The sequence below is a fragment of the Mauremys reevesii genome, linkage group 3 (genome assembly GCF_016161935.1).
Source record: "Mauremys reevesii isolate NIE-2019 linkage group 3, ASM1616193v1, whole genome shotgun sequence".
Taxonomy (NCBI): domain Eukaryota; kingdom Metazoa; phylum Chordata; order Testudines; family Geoemydidae; genus Mauremys; species Mauremys reevesii.
Window position 1 is genome coordinate 174,211,865 of NC_052625.1, and position 20,020 is coordinate 174,231,884.

Sequence of the window (20,020 nt, forward strand, 5' to 3'; positions counted from 1 at the left end):
ATGGAAATTTACTTTGATTTTACCAAAAATCACATGCTTATCATGTGTGACAGAGTACACACTTTGGGCCTGATTCCATTTAAAACAATGTGTTTTTAATATAGCCAAATGCAAAGGTATACACTAGAAACAAGGACTGCAGATCATATCTATAGAATGGGGGACTGTGTGCTGGAAAGCAGTGATCTGAAAAGGATTTTCTAGCATCATAGTTGACAAGCAAGACAAGACATAACAAGAACCAGTGGCTCGAAGCTGAAGCCGGACAAATTCAAATTAGAAATTAGGCACACATTTTTAACTGGAACAACCTACCAAGGGATATGGTGGATTCTCTCCTTCTTTTGATAGATGATGATAATAATAATAATAATTAATATTGTCCTCAAATCAAGACTGGATGGCTTTCTGGAAGATATACTTTAGCCAAACACACGTTATGTTTTTGTCAAAAATAAGTTATCGGGCTTAGTAAAAGGGTAACAGGGTGAGATTTAATGGCCTATCATATACACGAGATCATACTAGATGATCTAACGTACCCTTCTGACCTTAAACTCTGTGAATCCAATGCATATTGAAGTCAATGGGAGCCTTTCCATTGATCTAAATAGCTGCTGGATAAGGCCCTTGAGGAAGGCTGTGCATTCATATGTACCCAAATTAGTTTTCCAAGCAACTGACTAATCATTTGTATATCTCCTAAAGAATATGGGATAGGGTATTCCAGTTGTGTCTAGCCAAATAGTTTCTCAATATGTAATTTACCATGCTGCTTTTTTTGCAAGCAAGCAGAACTTTGAAATCCTGGAGAGGATACTTTTTTTTGTGTCCCCATCTTTTTTTCTTTTTAAATTTTAAAAAATGAGTTGTTTTGTTTTAAACTACATTAATAGACTGTTAAAGTTGCATGGTTAAGTATTCAAAAGGCATGAAATGACAATTATGGTTCCCCTTGTGCATATATGTTAGAATACTGAACTACATGTCATATTATTTCTCAGTTAATAAGGCAGAGGAGGGGTTTTTTCAACAGCCCTATATACAGAATTTTACATTTTGTTTGGCTATACGAAGAAGTGCACAATAGTGTGTGTGTGTAAAAACCATACTAGTTCAACTTGCTACAAAGAACAACATGTGACAGTGAAAATTTGCTGGTTATGAATAGGCCATCAAAGTTCACAGCCAGATTAACTTTGATTAATTCTCTCATCCTTTGATGTGCACTGTCCGAGGAAGACTGTGCTAGTGATTCAACAGAAAATGCACTCTAAGAAGTTTACTGACCAAAGGCCTGGCTCATTGATTCTTTCTGTTGGTTTCAGTGAGGGCTGAATCAGGCCCAAAGGCCTGCAAAAAAATTATGCATGCGAGTAGTCCCATTGAATTGAATTATTCACGTGCATAAGTGAGTTCTATCGAATTACTTGTGTCCATAAGTGTTGGCAGGTTCTGGACCAACATTATTAAAACTGGATATGTTAGAGAGAAGATACTTTATCATATAGAAAGTGTCAGTAAGTGTTTAAAACGTTTTCACAGTGAACAGTGTAAATATTTAAGAATACAATATGCTGTACATATAGCTAAAGTTGCAGGAAAAGTATATTACAGTCGTATTACTTTAGAGATTGTATGAAATCATGTATCCAAGACTACCATATATACTCGTTTATAAATGGGTCTACACCAAAATTTGATGAGTTTAAACTCTATGGAATCATTTAATTGAATATCTAATACGTTGTTGTTTTGTTTATGTGGAGCGTCTGCAGGCCTGGAGCCCCTCGGCTCCCTGAGGCCACGGTTTGCCGTTCACAGCCACTTCCCACAGCTCCCATTGGCTGGGAACGGCGAACCGCGGCCACAGGGAGCTGAAGGGCTCCATGCCTGCAGACACTCCACGTAAACAAAACGTCCTGATGGGCTGGGAGTCAAAGTTTTCCAACTCATGAAATATAGGGTCGGCTTATGAAAGGGTCATACAGTTTTTGCTATTTTTACCTATCCATTTTTGGGGGTCGGCTTATAAATGAATGGGGTAATGAACAAGTATATACAGTATATTGTATTGTATGTGCACAAGGGAAGAGATAAAGTTGTGCCTGAAATCTTAAGTTTTCATACTTAATCATGGACCCTCAGTGTTCTACTAACTGTGTTTCATGTATGGGAGTCTAAGAAATTCCTATTCCTTGCAACTGATGTTCTTTATTCTTTTTTCCACTTTGACTAATTTTTTCACTTTTTGTTTTTCGTGATCTATTAAAGTGATGCAGGAGAACATTTAAATAAAAAAAAATTATAAATTGTTAGTTTATAAACCATGGGGCCCTGAGCAACCTAGTTATACCGACCTAGCCCCCGGTGCAGACAGCGCTATGTCAACAGGCTGGCTTCTCCCATCGATTTAGCTACAGCCTCTCAGGGAGGTGGCGTGCCTACACAGACAGGAGAAGCTCTCCCATCAGCATAGATCGCATCTTCAGTAAGCGCTGCAGCAACCCAGCTGCACCAGTGCATCTCTTTTAACTAACTTTTTTTTCCCTTTTCCTTCTAATTTATTTTCTTCTACTTTATTCTCTATCATCATTCATGATTTCACTTCACTCTGAGTCCTAAATATTATTTGGTTCATTTACATGGGAATTTTATCTAAGTAAGTTTGGAATTTGGCTATCTTCATATTTATGGTATCGTATTTCCTATTGCCAACTCCAAATGTTCAAAAATCATAAATACCCCAAAAAATCATGAGATTGACTTTAAGATCATGAGACTTAAGAAAGTAATAAATGTGGAGTTTCTTGTGATTTGCTTTCTGGTTTCTGAGCCTTTAACATGCATTTGGGCCATGTTTCTAAGCTTTTCTTCACAGCCCGGAAGGCTAGAAAGTTACCAGTACTTTTCCTTTTAATGAAAGGTGAGACTCTCACAATGTCACTTGTTTTCAGGCGTTGGGTCTTCAAATAAAACATAAAATAAAACATAATATATCCCAAGACTCGTGATAAAGTTGCAAGAATTGGCAACTCTGAAAACTTACCAGAGTAGTAATTTAGCAGATTTGAAATGAAGAGAAATCTTTTCCCTATTTTACATCTGAGGTTTTTAGCTTTCTTTTCTTTGTACTATGTAGATTTATATTTTGCTGTGGCTTTTTCATAATAAATAGAGAAGATTTGTTTTTTAAAGCTTAAACATTGCAAGAAGAATGAATGTTTATTGCCTGAATTTTCACCTTTCCCTCTCCCCCCAGTGTGTTTTTTGTTTTGTTTTGTTTTTCCTTAATACTTTTTTGCCCTAGGTCTCAGTCTTGCTCCCTTTAATGTCAGTGGCAAAATTCCCTTTGACTTTAGCAGCGTCAAAATTAGGCTTGTAGTTCTGAGTAACACTAAAGCTGTTTAAACAAAAATGGTGCAAATATTTGTTTTGAGCGGTAAGAGCATGCTTAGAAGAGAACTGCAGCAGGTTTTCTTCCACTGCAGCTTACTGGGGAGCTGTTGCAGAGAGGATTGGGTGTTGCTTACAAGCTGCCAAGTTTTGATGAAATTGGGACTGAGAGTTTTGTTTACTTTGTAGAGACAATCGGGCGGGGGGGAAAGAGACAAGACTTGAGGGAATATTGCAATAATAATGAGTGAACAAGTGTCTCCTGTTCTTGCCTTTATTTCCACAAAGCTTCAAAGGATCCCTTCTTTTTCATAGCAGAAATATTAATCACTAGCGGCTATCACAGATAGTGTGTAGTCGTTAAAAGTTTACATAGAGTTAAAGCTCCAGAATACTAATTGTTGCAACTTGTTCTTTAAGCAGCTGTTGTGAAATACCTATGGTCTTAAAGAATTCTCTTTATATTCCATAGATAATGTTCTTTGTGCTTTCCTGGGTAAATCTGATTACATGATTCTGTTCAACTTGAATATTTTTTTTTATTTTGTAAGAGGGTAGTGATGCCCTCACAGCTCATAACCTAGATATCTCCAAGGTAATCATGTGCAAGACAATTCACATAGAAATTCTGTACAACAAAATAATATATTTAAATTTCACATTTCTTGTTCAACTATGGTTTTAGTTTTCATGTTTTATTTCTCATCACTATAATTGATTCATATTGTAAATATACCTAGGTTCTCCTATTTACAGATTCAGCAGGATGCTATTTTAAAACTACTAACCTACTATTCATGTTTCACATTGCAAAATCCTGTCTGTCCACTTAACAGTGCCACCCGTCACCATGTATCTGAGTACCTTGCACATCAAATCAGTAGCAGTAGTGAACTCCCTAATGAACTGCTTGGAGTCTCCAGCTGTCATCCCTTTTTAAGGAAAAAACTGTGGTGTTTTTTGTTTGCTTGGATTTTAGGTTGTTTTGATTTGTTTGTTACGTATTTTTATTTTTTGTGGGAGGTGCTTGAGTATGTGGGGAGGCAGAGTGTCAATGTTGTGAGTCATTCTCTCTATCAGTATTTATTAATTTGGCAGTATACTAAAATTTATTTCTTTCCAAACTGTAACAGTAGATTTTTATCCTGTGTTTTGCTTATAGTAGCAAATATATTTTTTCTGCTGTCTCGATATGCACACACACAACTCCTCAATTTGTCACATATTTAACAAAAAATACTGTTTGGGTGACTAATTACCTCACAATTTAAGCAAATCTTTATAATTATATATTCAGCTTTGACATTATTAAATTAATGTAGAATTGTTTTGTTTCATCTTGTTTCAGTAATTATTTAAAACCATATGTATTCATTTCACAGAGCAACATTTTAAGTATTGATATTTTTACTACATTGGTTCTGTGCTAACTTCTTAAAATTTATTTAGATTATTTTCTTTGGTTCTGTGTTTAGTATATTTTTTTATCTTTAGGATATGTTCATTGTGCTTTTTTTTTAGGTAAGGTTTGTTACGTTTGCAGTACTAATATTCTCAGTATATTTTTCCTTTGTTATTATCCTTATATTAAGACCATCAAAAAGATTTATTTATTTTTTTAATCAAAAGGCTCAACATCCATGCCTCATAGGACAGTGGAAGCTGTGTTGGGGGGTGGGAGGGGTGTTTGTAGATTTGCCCTTTTCTACTGGAATGGGCTCTTCCATGTCAGCTCCTTTGGCACTGGTTTTCTTACTCTCAGCAGGAGGAAACTGAAAGACATGCCTTTGATGCAACATGATGTGGTGCTGTCACAGAGCAACAAATCAAAGTCCTATTGTTTAGACCAAAATTCTTATTGAGCTCTGTTAAGTCGGTTAAGTCTTCAAAGTCAGCACTCTCCATGATTCTCTCATTAGATTGCTTTTTACTTTTTATCAGTAGAGCTTGATGAGAATTCACTGAAGATTCACAAGAGTCATATTGCAGTTTGGTCTTTGCCTTTTTCATCCTCCATTCTCTCTCTGTGAAATTCTACTGAACTGCTTTTAGAGGCCATTATGCTCATAACCTTCCCTTCCACCATGCTACACACATAGGTCACCTTGCAGGGTCTTTTGATAACAAAGCTTCATAATCATCCACCTTCTCAAAAGATTTTTAGTAACTTGCTATTGCTTCTCTCATGCTTTCAAGGTCTTTCTCAACGTTTTTCTGTCACAGCAGTTTAAAGATAATTATTCCTCTTCCTCAATCTGAAACAAAGCCACAGATTGAATTTTTGAATGTTAGAAATTGTATAGTAGGTAGAAAATATAGAAGTATTTTTGTTGGTTTCTTTTAAAAAATTATTCTAGAGTAAAAATAAATCTTTTTATGAACGAACCCCTTGAGATACAATTTATAGGAATGCCATAGATTTTTTTTCAAGGGAAGTTTATTTGTTTATGTTTTATATCCAAGTATTTTGAGGGTTGTAACACTTACAAATCGGCGAAGACTTGTAAACTCTAAAATAATGATCATTATTTTTCCTCAGAAAAATAAGTCTACAATTGTTTGTTAAATTAACATAATGTAATGTTTTCATATGGGTGCTGCTGACTTGCACCAGTTTACCTAAGAGTAACCACATCAAAATCATATAACAAAAATGAAGATTGATGTTCCTAGATCCAATATGGGGGGAGGGGATCAAGCTGATTTATCTGAGAACAGTTTGGATCTCAAACTTGATTGTCCAACAAGTAAAACATCCCAGGGTTTTTCTGTAAACAAAGTTAGTTCTTTAAATTAAGATGTGTATGCATGCACGCATGTTTCTCCCTTTCTGAAGGACAATTTGCTGATCTTATTTGACCTACAGTTACAAAATATTGGGTAGGTTGACTGATTGGCATGCCCTATCAGAGGTTCAGGTTGAAAGTTGGTTTCCCTCCTCACCGGATGACAGCAATTCCTTTTACCACATTTTCATGAGAGCATATGCATAGCTATGTGCAATCCTCCCAAAGTGCAACTTGCTAAGCAGAATAATTTAGCAAAGTAACAAACCAAGCAAGCAAATCATTTGTTCTGCTGTTCAATAAGGTATGCAAGGAAACTGAGGTGGGAGGGCAGTGCCAGTCAGTGCCTTCAGGATTTTTAAGTTCAGGTTGGCAGTCTGTTCAGTGCACAGTAAGTAACTGAATTTCAATTGTCTGATCCTCGTGTATACTTGCCCTGGCTGCTGATCAATATTTTTTTTCCAGACATGCTTGGATCACGTTACTATAGTAAAAATTATTTTACTTTAAAGGATTCTAACTATATTATCAAGATTTATTCCAAGAGAGGCAACAGAGAGAGAAGAAAAAACACCAGTGTTTTGGATCCTTCTGGGATGTCAGCATGGGCCACAAAGCATATAAAATAATAAAAATCTAGGAGGCGGAAGCATGATATTGATCTCTTCCTTCCTGTGGACTGGCTCCATGCTGCAGTAGTCTTTGATGGATGCTGTGACATCACAGCAAGGTTCATACTAATGGATCACATTTGAGTGGTTTCTGGCCAGCTGCCCTGAATGAAGTAGCACATCATTTGTGCTTAACAAATAATAAATTAATAATACAAATAAAGTATATTTTTAGGTAATACTGTGCTGGATGCCTGTCCTAACTGAGCTGTTAGGGACTTTCAGCGTGTATCAAAATTGTTATGTGACTTTTTGCAGGACACTATGAATTCCCATAGCTTTCTGCATTAAAAAATAATTAAATGAGTTTCTCTACTCACACAGAGGAAGTGTGATTTATAAGCCAGATACAGTTGGCCTTCAGCTCCGGTCATCTCTCTAACGTAAGGTGACACCAACTTTGGTGATACAGCTTAGCAATGTGGTTCTGGGTTACTCCTTCCCTTTCTGCCTCTGATAACATACCCACACACACTAGAGGCCTCGTGTGCAGCAATGTAGAGGATCAATAACTTTCCAAAATAGGCAGTCCCAAAGCTGGTTTACATATTCTATGATTTGTTAGTGAGAGGCATGTTTCCTCTGTGGCACTGCCTATGGATTGAACTATGCTGATTTGGTTCCCAAGTCACGTCTCCCACATGACATTACTGCTGCCATGTTACTGGGTTTTATTAGTTTTTACAAAGAGCCAATGATACAGCTTTGTTCTGAGTTCTTTTCAGGGTTGTTATTGGTATGACACCTTCATCAACAAAAATTGCTTCTAAGCCTTCAGATATTTTTTCCATCTTATAGTCCACATTCTCTGAAGCTTTGCTATGCAAACTGGACCTAATTTGCCTTTTGCTTGACACAGAAAAATATATTAGAGTATATCATGAGTTGCATTTCTCCAAAATAACCATACTGTCTATGCATTTCTCATTATTACTTCTTAGCAGAATTATTACTTGAAGGTTGAATTAGAGCTCACTGATCCATCATTGTGGAAGAGAATATGGCCAGCCTTAGGTTATGTTTGCCTTTTTAGATTTGCAAGACAGGCATTTGAGGTTCATAGCATTCTGCTACAAAACAATTTTAGCTCAGTGTTCCCTCATGAAGAGATTCTGCAGTGCATACACTTTGGTTGTCCCCAGCTTGCATGCCTGGCTCTCCAGCGATCTAGGCATTTTTCCTTATCTTGTTTTGTCCTGTATTGTGCTTGATTACTAGTCAGTATAAGGACAAATTAAGCTCTTTGCTATTGGTTTGATAACTTTTTTAAACATTTCCTTAAAGGAATTCCAAAGGCGTTTTTGCTTTCTTAATCTGTGTTGTATACTTGATGTTTTATGCAATTTGTGTGTACTCCTACAGAGGGAACACTTCAGTCTCTAAGAGGAGTCTTTGGGGATACTTACCTTTGGAGAAAGGGAATTTACTTAGATGTAATTGGAGTTCTCTTAAGGTCATAATTAGTGAGTGGTTTTCTGGTTAAGATTCTGTCTTGTTTAAAAAAAAATCTTTAGAGACAATGACACATTGTGTATTTCCCCCTTTGACACATGTGCCTCATAAGAGAAGGTACAAAATCTCATCATCTTTCTAAAAAGTTCCTTGGTCCTGTTTATAAGAACTGGTGAGCCAAAAATGAGAGACTCTGGAGGATAATCCCTTTAGTTTAGAGTATGCCATCAGGTTAGTGTACTAGACTTATAGGCAAGTGTTCTCTCTTTCTCAGTCGTCTACCCCCATCATAGTTTTCCCGTTTGTTACTAATAACTTTGTTTCTTAGAATCTGATTCTTCCCTCAGATAGTTTTGCTCAGTATCCATTGAAGTGTGCAAATATCAGAGAGCAAATAAGGTGCAGAGTGGGTCTGAGTCTCGATGAAGTCAATTGAGATGCTTAGCTACTTGCAGGACTGGGTCCTTAGATTACTGTATCTTTTTTTACTTTCTAATAACATTAAAAGAAAGCAATCTTTTTGTTGCAAATATTGTTTAAAGTTCTCTTTCCCCACCCCTTCCGTTTGGTATCCTGTCTCACTGCAAGGAAAACTTTATTCAGTTTGGGATTCACAATGTAATGGGTCTCTCCATAGGAACACTACTGTCTTCACAGGAGACAATATTTAATATGATAAAAGCTGAACTAAAGGGGTAGGGGAAGAGGTGGGGAGCTGTTTGGTGTTTCAGGGCAGTGATAATCTTAGCACAATGGATCCCAGATCCTTACTGGGGCTTTGGGTACTATTACAATACAAAGTAATAATAATAGAAACTCAAATAACATATTTTACTTCCTTGATTTTCTTTAATTGCACATCAGATTTCATGTACTTATGTCACAGTATTCTTTTTGTTAACTTTTTGTCGTTTAATTTGCTATTTTCATTCTCTTACCTAGTTTCTTTTAATATATGTTGATTTTCTGTCCTTTTTTTTTTTTTTTTTTTTTTTTTTTTTTGTTAGGGGCCCTTCTAATCTGCTTTTCATTTATTTGGAGGAAGTATGAGTGCAGGGGACTGGACTAGATGACCTCTCGAGGTCCCTTCCAGTCCTATGATTCTGTGATTTAATTTGCATTTAATTTGTGTTGCTTTCTTATTTGGTTATCTGTCTTTCTCAGTATGTGTGTCATCTTTTTTAAGAGCTACCATTAGAAAAGCCATCTTAAATTCTTCAATACTATTTGTAAATTAGGGATTATTATATTTCTATAGCAACTCTATAGTTAAATCATAGATGAGTTTCCATTCTAAACCCTTATTTTCAGTTGCTAATAAATTCTTCTAATTTCTTTTGGCCTTCTAGACACACAATATGCTATTATTTTAAGGATGAATTAATTGCACACTTTTACCATTGTGATTATGCTTGTCTGTATATATTTATATTTCTCTGTCCAAAAATATATGATTCTATAAAGTAGCAAACATTTTACTCATTTAACATTGTTATTTAACCAAGGGAAGAAGAGAATTTAGAGATTTTAATTCCTAATCACTTTCTCTAGTGAATATGCCTAGGAAATGTTTTAAGAAATACCCTATAGACCATAGTCAACAATATGCATGGATAACTGTAGCAATCAAATTGAGTAACATTTCATTATGGTTGTAGGTTCCATGGTTCCCTTTTCCATGCGGATTTTACATGCTGAACTTGAACAGTACCTAGGAAATCCCCAGGAGTCACTTGATAGACTGCACAGCATGAAAACAATCTGCACAAAGGTAAAAGCTTCTTTAGACCAGAGGTTCACAAACTTTTTTTGCTGTATCCCGTTCTCCAGGGGAACCATGTCGCCTGCCCGACCTCCCCCTTCCAACTCCTGGTTGTCCCAGGCAGAAAGTGACTCATTGAGGGGAACAGGCAACACACACTTGGGATGTTGACAGGGCCTGACTGACTCCATGCCTGGAGGATCAGGAGCAGGTGAAGGAAAATCAGAGAAGAGGCAGGACATAAGGCCAATGGGTCAGAAAGTCAGTCACAGAGAGTGAGAGTTTAAGGCCAGAAGGGACCCCGAGATGAGAGGCCATCAACACTACCCACACACTAAACCCAACAACAGCAGATACTGACTTTCCTTCACCTGCTCCTGGATAAGCATTCTTCCTCATCTTAAAGAAACTCACCTCCTACCTGCTTCTGAGCTCAGCATCAGCATGGTACCTCTATATTGAATTTTGCATACACTGGCTATCTGGTATTTAAAGTGCCACACTCTTTGGCATGTATCAGAGCTTTCAGCTGGCTATATTAAAATGGGCAAATCCCAGTTATGATATAATTAGCCATGATTCCCTGCCAGAACAAAGATGTCTGGTCCGCTTTGAGATAAAAGATATGCATTTCCTCTTTTTATTTTCCTTTTTAAAGGAGATATTACTGTTCAGTTATTTTAAAGGCCTAATAATATATGGCTTTAGTTGTCTGCCATCAGATACATATTTTGTCTTCCAGTGCACCTCTAAGACAGGAATTGCAGGAACAGGTGTAAGGGAGAGAGGAGGGAATTAAGAGGAAGATGCACAAACAGGACAGATGAGAAATTTTGCACAGTTGGTAATTTAACCACTTAAACCATTTGAAATTGTTTAGAAAAAAATTACTAAATCTGACATTTCTGCATATATAATTGGTCGCACAAATCTGTTAATTGGGACCTTGTCTGCAGTGTTCATAAGTAGAACACATTAAAAGAAAAAGTCATGGCACAACCAAAAAACTAACATTAAAAATAAGGGGGAATTGATGACGGGGGATCTTTGCAGCCATAAACCAATAGTGTTTTGGTTTATTACTTTAAAAGCGAAGGAGGAATATTTCAAAATCCTTAGCCCTCTTTCTCATTTACAGAAGTGTCTATGGATACCCATTATGTAAATGTGATGATCTTGGAATCATAAAAGCTAGAGGTGGGAAAAGACCTATTAGCTCACCTTCTAGCTCTCTGCCAATGCATGATTGTTTTCTAACGCTTAGTCTAGTTTTTAATGAACCGGCCTGTGAGGTTGACACCAGTTCCCTTGAGAGACTATTCCAGCCTAATACTAATACAGTCTCATTGTAAGAAAATTTCCTCATATTCTGTTTTCCTTTACTTAAGTTCATCACATTACCCCTAACTTAAACTCTGTATACTGCTAAATACTCTCACTCCTTGGTGTTTACACCATTCAGATATTCGTAGACATCACTTTAGCCAATCTATGGACATCACATTTAACTCTTTCATTCTGCTCTTAACTCAGTCTCTCCAGCCCCGTGATCACTTTACTCTTATGTGAACTCCCTCACATTTGCCAGTGTGTTTCTATAATCAGGTACACACAATTGCACTCAGTATTCAAGATGAGGTCTGATGATGTTGCACTCAAAACTTCATGATGTTGCACTCAAAACTTCATGGGGCATGAAGTCATCCCTAAGGCTCAGCCAGTCAATCAGTTTTAGTCAGTAAATACTTAGTCATGTTACAGTATAAACCAGGAGTGGGCAAACTACGGCCTGCAGACCACATCAGGCCCGCCGGACCGTCCTGCCCGAGCTCCTAGCCCCTCCCCTGCTGTCCCTCCTCCCCCGCAGCCTCAGCTCACTGGCTCACTCTGTTGCTCGTGCAATGCTCTGGGCGGCGGGGCTGTGAGCTCCTGACCCGATCTCTGTCTGTGTGGTGGCGGCGGCAGTGTGGCCCAGCTCCAGCCAGGCTGCACGGCTGTAGCGCCGCCAGCCACCGGTGCTCCAGGCAGCGCAGTAAGGGGGCAGGGAGCAAGGGGGGATGAATAGAGGGCAAGGGAGTTCGGGGTGGTGGTCAGGGGGCAAGGGTGTGGATGGTGGTCAGGGGGGAAATGGGGTTGAATGGGGGCAGGGGTCCTGGGGGGGCAGTCAGGAAGGAGGGGCGGTTGGATGGGGCGGCAGGGGGCAGTCAGAGGAAGAGGTTCCGGGGGCAGTCAGGGAACAGGGAGAAGGGGTGGTTGGATGGGGCAGGGATCCCGGGGGGGCCATCAGGAATGAGAAGAGGGGTTCAATGGGGCAGCAGGGGTCCAGGGGCAGTCAGGGGACAGGGAGCGGGAGTGTGTGGATGGGGCAGGGGTTCCAGAGGGGCTGTCAGGGAACAGGGGGGGATTGATTGGGGCAGGAGTCCCGGGGGAGGGGCAGATAAGAGGTGGGGGCTGAGCCACGACCCCCTCCCCTATCCAGCCCTCCATACAATTTACAAAACCCGATGCGGCCCTCAGGCCAAAAAGTTTGCCCGCCCCTGGTATAAACTGTAGCCAAATGGGTAGGGCCTATTCAAGAGAGCTCATGGATTGGCATAACCAAAGCTTTTCAAGTCAATATCAAGGGGCATAATCAAAGTTTCTATGGTCAGTTAGTACAACTCCTGCCTGCATAATCTTTATTAGGATTATAATATTAGTATTATAGAGTATTATAATTATCCCATTGTGATATACACCAAATTCACACAGGAAAATAAAGGTTACCCTAATCAGGGTCATGCATGCATAGCTAGAGTTTTGTTATGCATTCCTTATGCAGATTGTTGAATGGAAACTTTTCCCAGAATACAGTTTTATTTAATCAAATGTATAGCTGCGGATATGCCTCAAGGAGGAATTTAGATCCTGTACATTTTTCCGCTGAGTTCAAATATAGCCATGAGTATAACCAGTGAAACAATCACAGGAACTGCAGAATTGCATGTCCTACAATTTGTGTCTCATTGCAAATTCTGCCTTTTTCTGCAGAACTTAAGCTTCCTGTTTTAGGGCAGGGAAACAGGGGGTGGAAATTGCTAGTGAACTGTGTGGTACCACTAGCCTTCCCTGCATAAATCAATATGCTGTTGCCCTGTTAAGCTAGCATTGCAGAGAACTGTCTCCAGACAAACAGCATCAGCAGCAAAGGTATGAACTGTTTCTTCCATTCACCTTGATGATGTGTTCACTTGAAAATCTAGCTGGGACCACTTAAATGCTAATACTACCGTGAAATAAACTCTAACAAACACTCACCTGGAGACAGAAATTTAAAAAGAAGACAAAGCTGCCTTAGAATAAAATCATCCCTGGTGTAACCAGAATGAAATCAGTGTAATTACTTCAGAGTTGCATTTAACCCATGATTCTCTTCTGTTGCAAAATAAGCTCTTTCCTTTTGCCCGCCTGGTGACTAAAATGGCCATTTTTTGTATGCTGCTGAAGAGGCACTGGGCTCTTAGCTGCATCTTTTGGCACCTAAGCGTCTTTAAAAATCTATTCCTTAAATTCCTAAACCCCATTTTCAAAAGGCTCTTAATGCCTAAGGGCTTGGCTACACTTACAAGTTGCAGCGCTGGGAGTTACAGCGCTGCTCATGCAGCTGTGTAAGGGCCAGCGCTGGAGTGTGGCCACACTGACAGCTACCAGCGCTGCAGTGTGGCCACACTTGCAGCACTTTCCAGCGCTGTATTGAGAGGTGCATTGTGGGCAGCTATCCCACAGAACACCTCGTCCCGTTTGGCGCCGCTTTGGCGCTGAGTATTGTGGGAAGGGAAGTGTGCGGGTCATTCCGCTTCCTGTTTGCCAGCGCCCCGTGGTGCATCGCTTCACATCCCAGCATTCATTCCGGCAGCGTTTGGCGCCATTGTGAGTGTCTTTCTGTTACTCTCTGTGAATCGCGATTTCTGTGGCAAATGGAGCCCGATCTGCTGAGGACTCTGCTGATGAGTGTCACCAGCACAACACGTTTGGCAGTCGAGCTATTCCTTCAGCTCCAAAGTGACAGTGAGGAGTCCGACGATGATATCAATATGGATTTGTCTGACACTACAGTGCTTGCATTCACGGAAATGCTCAGCACCGTTGAACGCCGCTTTGGGCTCGAAACAAGCACTGAGTGGTGGGATCACATCGTCATGGAAGTCTGGGATGACGAGCAGTGGCTGCAGAACTTTCGTATGAGAAAAGCCACTTTCATGGGACTGTGTGCTGAGCTCGCCCCACTCTGCGGCGCAAGGACACAAGATTGAGAGCTGCCCTGACGGTGGAAAAGCGGGTGGCTATTGCAATCTGGAAGATGGCAAATCCAGACAGCTACCGTCGGTCGGGAACCAGTTTGGTGTGGGAAAGTCGACCGTGGGAATCGTTTTGATGCAAGTTTGCAAGGCAATTAATCGCATCCTGCTAAGAAAGACCGTGACTCGGGAGCGTGCAGGACATTGTGGATGGCTTTGCACAAATGGGTTTCCTAACTGTGGAGGGGCGATAGATGGTACGCATATTCCTCTTCTGCCCCACCTGGCATCAGAGTACGTTAATCGTAAGGGGTATTTCTCTATGGTTCTCCAGGCGCTTGTGGATCACCGCGGGCGTTTCATTGACATTTACACAGGCTGGCCTGGAAAGGTGCATGATGCACGCATCTTCGGAACAGTGGCCTGTTCAGGAAGATGCAGGCAGGACTTTTTCCCAGACAGGAAGATCACAGTAGGGGATGTCGAAATGCCCACTGTGATCCTTGAGACCCCGTGTACCCCTACTGCCTTGGCTCATGAAACCCTATACAGGAAGCTTGACAGGAGCAAGGACCGGTTCAACTACAGGCTGAGCCGGTGCAGAATGACTGTGGAGTGTGCTTTGGGCGAAGGCTCGCTGGAGATGTTTGTATGGGAAGCTAGACTTGGGGGAAAGCAGCATCCCCGGTTATAAGCGCTGCTGTACCCTCCATAATATTTGTGAAGGAAGGGTGAAACATTCAGTGAGGCATGGACCACCGAGGTTCAAGTCCTGGAGGCTGAATATGCACAGCCAGAGAGCAGGGCTAATAGAGAGGCCCAGCACAGGGCTTCAAGGATTAGGGATGCCTTGAGGGAAGAATTTGAGGCTGAAAGCCAACAGTAATGTTTGCTGCCTTGCATGGGTGTGAATTGCACTGCTTACACTGTTATTCTATTATCCATAATAATAATATGATTTGCAGTGCCTCTTTCTTTACTGGGCTAAGGTGTCTTTCACTACTCTGCTATAATAAAGACTGTTTTCAAAGCCAAGAATTGTTTTATTGAAAAGAAAAAAACTTCCTTGACAGACAGACAGACACACAACATTTCATTAACACAAGAGGGCAAGGGTGTGGGTTGGTGAACTGTACAGTCACAAGTTTGCATATGCCATGTCTGGACTGCTGTTTAATGAATCCTGCACTTCAGGGTGCATATACTGCATGGTGATGGGGGTTGAATGCAGAGGGTAAGGGTGGTGGTAGGTATCAGGGCTGGTTGGGGAACGTACAGGTGTTGGAGGCAGCTGGTGGTGGTAAGAGCCTGGATGCTGGGGAAAGGTGGTTGGAGCTGACATTGGGGCACAAGGCACAAAGGACGGGCGGGTGGGGAGTAGCACGGTAGTGCTCTGCTTGCATGGCAACGAGTGACTCTATAGACTCCGCTTGGCGCTCCAGGATGCTTAGCAGCCGCTCCGTGCTTTTCCTCTTGGCCACTGCATTTCTCTTGCGGGTCCTGCTTTCTTTCTCTCGCCACTCCTTCAATTCTTTTCTCTCTGTAGCAGAGTGCTGAAGAACAGTTTTCAGCATGTCCTCTTTGCTCTTTCGGGATTTTTCTCAAATTTTGAAGCCTCTGTGATGTTGAACATCTGGGCAGTCCAGTCAAGGTCACTGTATTCACAGAAATGACAACATTTAACACGGGCAGCATTGTATCCACTATCTCCAGACATGAATTGTTACACTGAGGGAGTTCTCACTTGCAAGTTCTCACTTGCATTCTTTATCCCAAAAGGAAAACACAACAGAAGCCACGAAATGGTGAGTGAGGAGTGGGGCTTGAGTGAGAGGGGAGCTGGTTGCTTGGGTAATCTGGAGTGCTAGAGGGGTTGAGTGAAGATGCAGATGCAGGGGTGATCTTATCTCCTATCTCTTCACTAAAGAGTCTCCCAACATTTTTCACAGGACTTAATCCTGGAAGATGTTTCCCTACTGCAGTCACTAGGGAACAGCGGGGGGCTCTTTTAGAGCAATGTGGATTCCGCCCGGGACCCTATGCGGCGTGCCTGTGTTCAGAAATGGTCCCCTGGCCGAAGAGTGGCGCGGACGCGTCACCGTCACTGGGACAAGGGACACAGTGGCTCTGCCTATAAACCCGCGCAGGCATATTGCCCACGCTCTGGATGAAGCTTTGCTGAGATAACTGAAGCAGATTACCGCGACGTGATAGACCACATCAACGGGCTATTCCACATCTAGACGCTGCCATGCATGCATCCATAACCCCCCTTCCTCTCCAGAAACATTTCCACCCAGAAAATAAAAGCCGCTTACCGGTACACCGCTCCTCTGCTTGTCCTTCTGCAACTGCTGGCTGCTGCTGCATTGGGTACTTTCCTCCTGGCTTGAGAAGAGCTCCTGGCTGCATGCCTCCAGGAATCTGCGGTTTCTTCCCCATCCCAGGAGCTTCACTCCCCGCAGCCTCCTCCTCCTCCGGTCCCCCAGCCTGCTCAGAAGTGTCCATCGTTACCCTGGGATTGGCAGTGGGGTCACCCCCAAGTATCTCGTCCATCTCCCTGTAAAAACGGCAGGTCGTGGGAGCAGCTCCTGATCGGTGATTACCCTCGCGGGCTTTGTAATAGGCACTCCGCAGCTCTTTAACTTTCACCCTGCATTGTAGTGCGTCCTTGATGGCCCCTATCCAGCATGTCCCTTGCTATCTGCTCAAAGATATCGTAATTCCTACGGCCGGAGCGCAGCTGTGCCTGAACAGACGCCTCACCCCAAACACTGATGAGGTCCTGCAATTCACCTGTGCTCCATGCTGGGGCTCGTTTGCGAGGCATGGTTACCTGTAACCTGTAACTGATTAACTGATTGCACTCCACACCTGGCTGCAGCAAACAGGAAGGAGATTTTTAAATTTCCCGGGGCATTTAAAGGGCGGGTCACCTGAGGCAAGAGCAGTAGAGTGCAAACTGATGTGCAGAGTGGCTGAACAGGAATTCTGGGATAGCTCCTTATTCCCTGGAGGACAGGTAAAGCGCTGGTGAGTGTCCACACCTGCTGAGCAGCGCTGGTGTCACCAGCGCTGCACTCCTTATACCCCAACCCGGATGGGTTTTCAGCCAGCGCTGCAACCAGGGAGTTGCAGCGCTGGTTGTGCCCTGCAAGTGTGGACGGGGTGTTAATTGCAGCGCTGGAAAGCCTCCACCAGCGCTGCAACTTGTAAGTGTAGCCAAGCCCTAAGGCACTTTTAAAAATAGAACTTAAGCTGTGGGATCAGTTGATCTCTTTTGACAATTTTACCCTATTTCTTTCATTGTTTGGAAAGCACAAAGCACATTTTGAGTGCTACTGCACTGTAAATAATCTCTCTTTAAACTGGCATGAGCTGAAAGCACTAGGTACTCAGTGTACTCAGCCCCCAGGAGAGGGAGTGCCTCCTATGTTGCTGATAAACTAAACTCACCAGCTAATTAAAGAGTGAGTGGCTTAACAGGCTCTTAAGGGAGTCCCATTCAGTCTACTGTGACCAAAAAGATGAAACTGAAATGCAGTGATTTATGAGGGGATGGGAAGCAGCAAAAATAGGGTAATCTTCAGGAGTCAGAGACACATTTGGATACACCATAGCGGGACTGGAGAAATGCAATTGGCTTACATTACAAATGAAACTGTAGATATATATATTTTCTAAGTGCAGATATCTTAAGCCAGAAGCTCCAATAGTTATACATATTCATTCTCCAGATAATCCAGCAAACATAGTTTTTTGCTCACTCCATAGTTTATATTATTTAAAATCTCTAATAAATAAAAAACAGCAACAAAATCCCAACTTTGGGAAGGAAATGGAGCTGAGAGTTAGAAGTGTCATTATCTAATTAAGAACAAAAAAGGCAAATTCTATTTAAAACTAGAGCATCACTGAATTTATGGGATACCTACAATAAAATTTTTAAAAACCTCTTAGTTCCCTTCTGGAATCAGTTTGACATTTTTGCAAGAGCTAATCATCATTCTCTTGTGGGGCATATTTGATATTTTGCTTAACAAAATGCATATGTCCCTGGTGTATGCTGTCTTTTAATGCTTTGTGAGTATCATAAACCTGAACTCTAACATCAGCACTACAGTACAAAGGCTCTCTGTTATGATTGATCTAGCTATAGTAATAATCAGTGATTTTGAAATGTGTCCATGTGAAACACTCCTGTTTGAATTGTTTTACATACAGACTATGACAACTGTAGATAACTTGCGTATAATACAAAATGCTGCCTAATTCCAGAAGGCCTGTTTAAACTCATGTTAGTTTTAAACAATTTCCTACAGATATTAGAAAATTTGGAGCAGGGCTTAGCAGAAGATGGAAGTATGACTAACATTACACAAGAGAACCGACAAGGTAGGCATTTTTTTAAATTTCTTTTTACAGGCAGTGTATTTTTATCACTTGCCCAGGTATGCCAAAAGTTTTCACAAGACTGCCCCAAAGCTGTTAAAAGAGTACTTTTGTGATTGAATAGTCTCTTCGGCCTCTGAAATGATACACCTTGTATTTTTATTTTCTGGAATTCATTTCACAGTTTCACCTTTTATTTTGATCAAATTGGTGCAGTAAATAAAATCTCCTTTGTAGTTTGAAGAAACAAAGAACATGGCTTCCATTCTGTAGTGTTAGGTGTACAAGAAAATCAATTCATTGCTGAGGCTTTGGAGAGAGACCAGATGGACATCTGTGTTAAGAGGCTCATTGCCTCCATCAGTCTTCTCCCCTGAAATCTGAGAAATTTCTTTAGATCCAGCAGATTATATTAATTTGGAGGGTCTTTTGCTGTGTATTACCCTATTTAGATTGAACATTTATGGGAGACTTTTTCTTTTTTCCTTTTTATTTTAATTAACTTGTTTATTCAAGATCATGGGGCAGGAAGAAAGGGGATTTAATCAGGAGCTGCTGTTTGAGACTCCTGACCAAAAAAACATTCCTTTTTCCCCAATAACATTTTTTGGGGGGGGAGGGGCAGCCCTATAGTACCTTTAAACACGTGGGGTGGGAGGGATGGGAAGGAAGGAAAAACACAGGTAAGGATGAGGAATAACATTTTCTAAAGTGTCTTAGGCACTGGAGATTCTATGGCTCACTGAAAATCAATGAGATTTGTGGATCAGGGCTTTAGCATCTCAATGAGACTTAGGCGCCTAAACTCCACTACAATCCATAAAACCTGTTTAGGTAATAATTGGAGATATGCCAGTCTCCTAGAACTGGAAGGGACCTTGAAAGGTCATCGAGTCCAGCCCCCTACCTTCACTAGCAGGACCAATTTTTGCCCCAGATCCCTAAGTGGCCCCCTCAAGGATTGAACTCACAACCCTGGGTTTAGCAGGCTAATGCTCAAACCACTGAGCTGCCTCCTAACCCTAAATTCATTCAGTACCTAAATTTTTGCTTTAAAAGTTCCCAAGAAACCAAAGATTTTGCCTCTGTGCATGTGCACAACACCTCACTCATGGCGTCCAGATGCCTAACCCACAGCGGGATCCTCAAATCAGGTGAAGATAGGCGGGGAGATGTCTATCTCTCCTGCTGGGCCCAGCCTGGTAAGCGTGCTGAGAGCATGCTTAATGGATGGGGACTTTTCAGAATCCAGCTGGAAGAGTGGGAAGTGGTGGTGCTGCTGCC

The 20,020-nt window shown here is 41.3% G+C and overlaps 1 protein-coding gene across 2 annotated transcripts in view; it reads left to right on the forward strand.

Annotated features, from left to right (window-relative positions):
- Positions 1–20,020, forward strand: part of TRAPPC12 (trafficking protein particle complex subunit 12) — a 94,283-nt gene that overhangs the window by 53,581 nt on the left and 20,682 nt on the right. For both annotated transcript variants that reach the window (XR_005596154.1, XM_039530229.1), the window contains exons 6-7: positions 9,964–10,076; positions 18,667–18,739. Coding sequence is in view for 1 of the 2 variants with exons in the window: in XM_039530229.1 (XP_039386163.1) it covers positions 9,964–10,076; positions 18,667–18,739 (186 nt within the window). In the remaining variant the exon portion in view is untranslated. The remainder of the gene's footprint in view (positions 1–9,963; positions 10,077–18,666; positions 18,740–20,020) is intronic.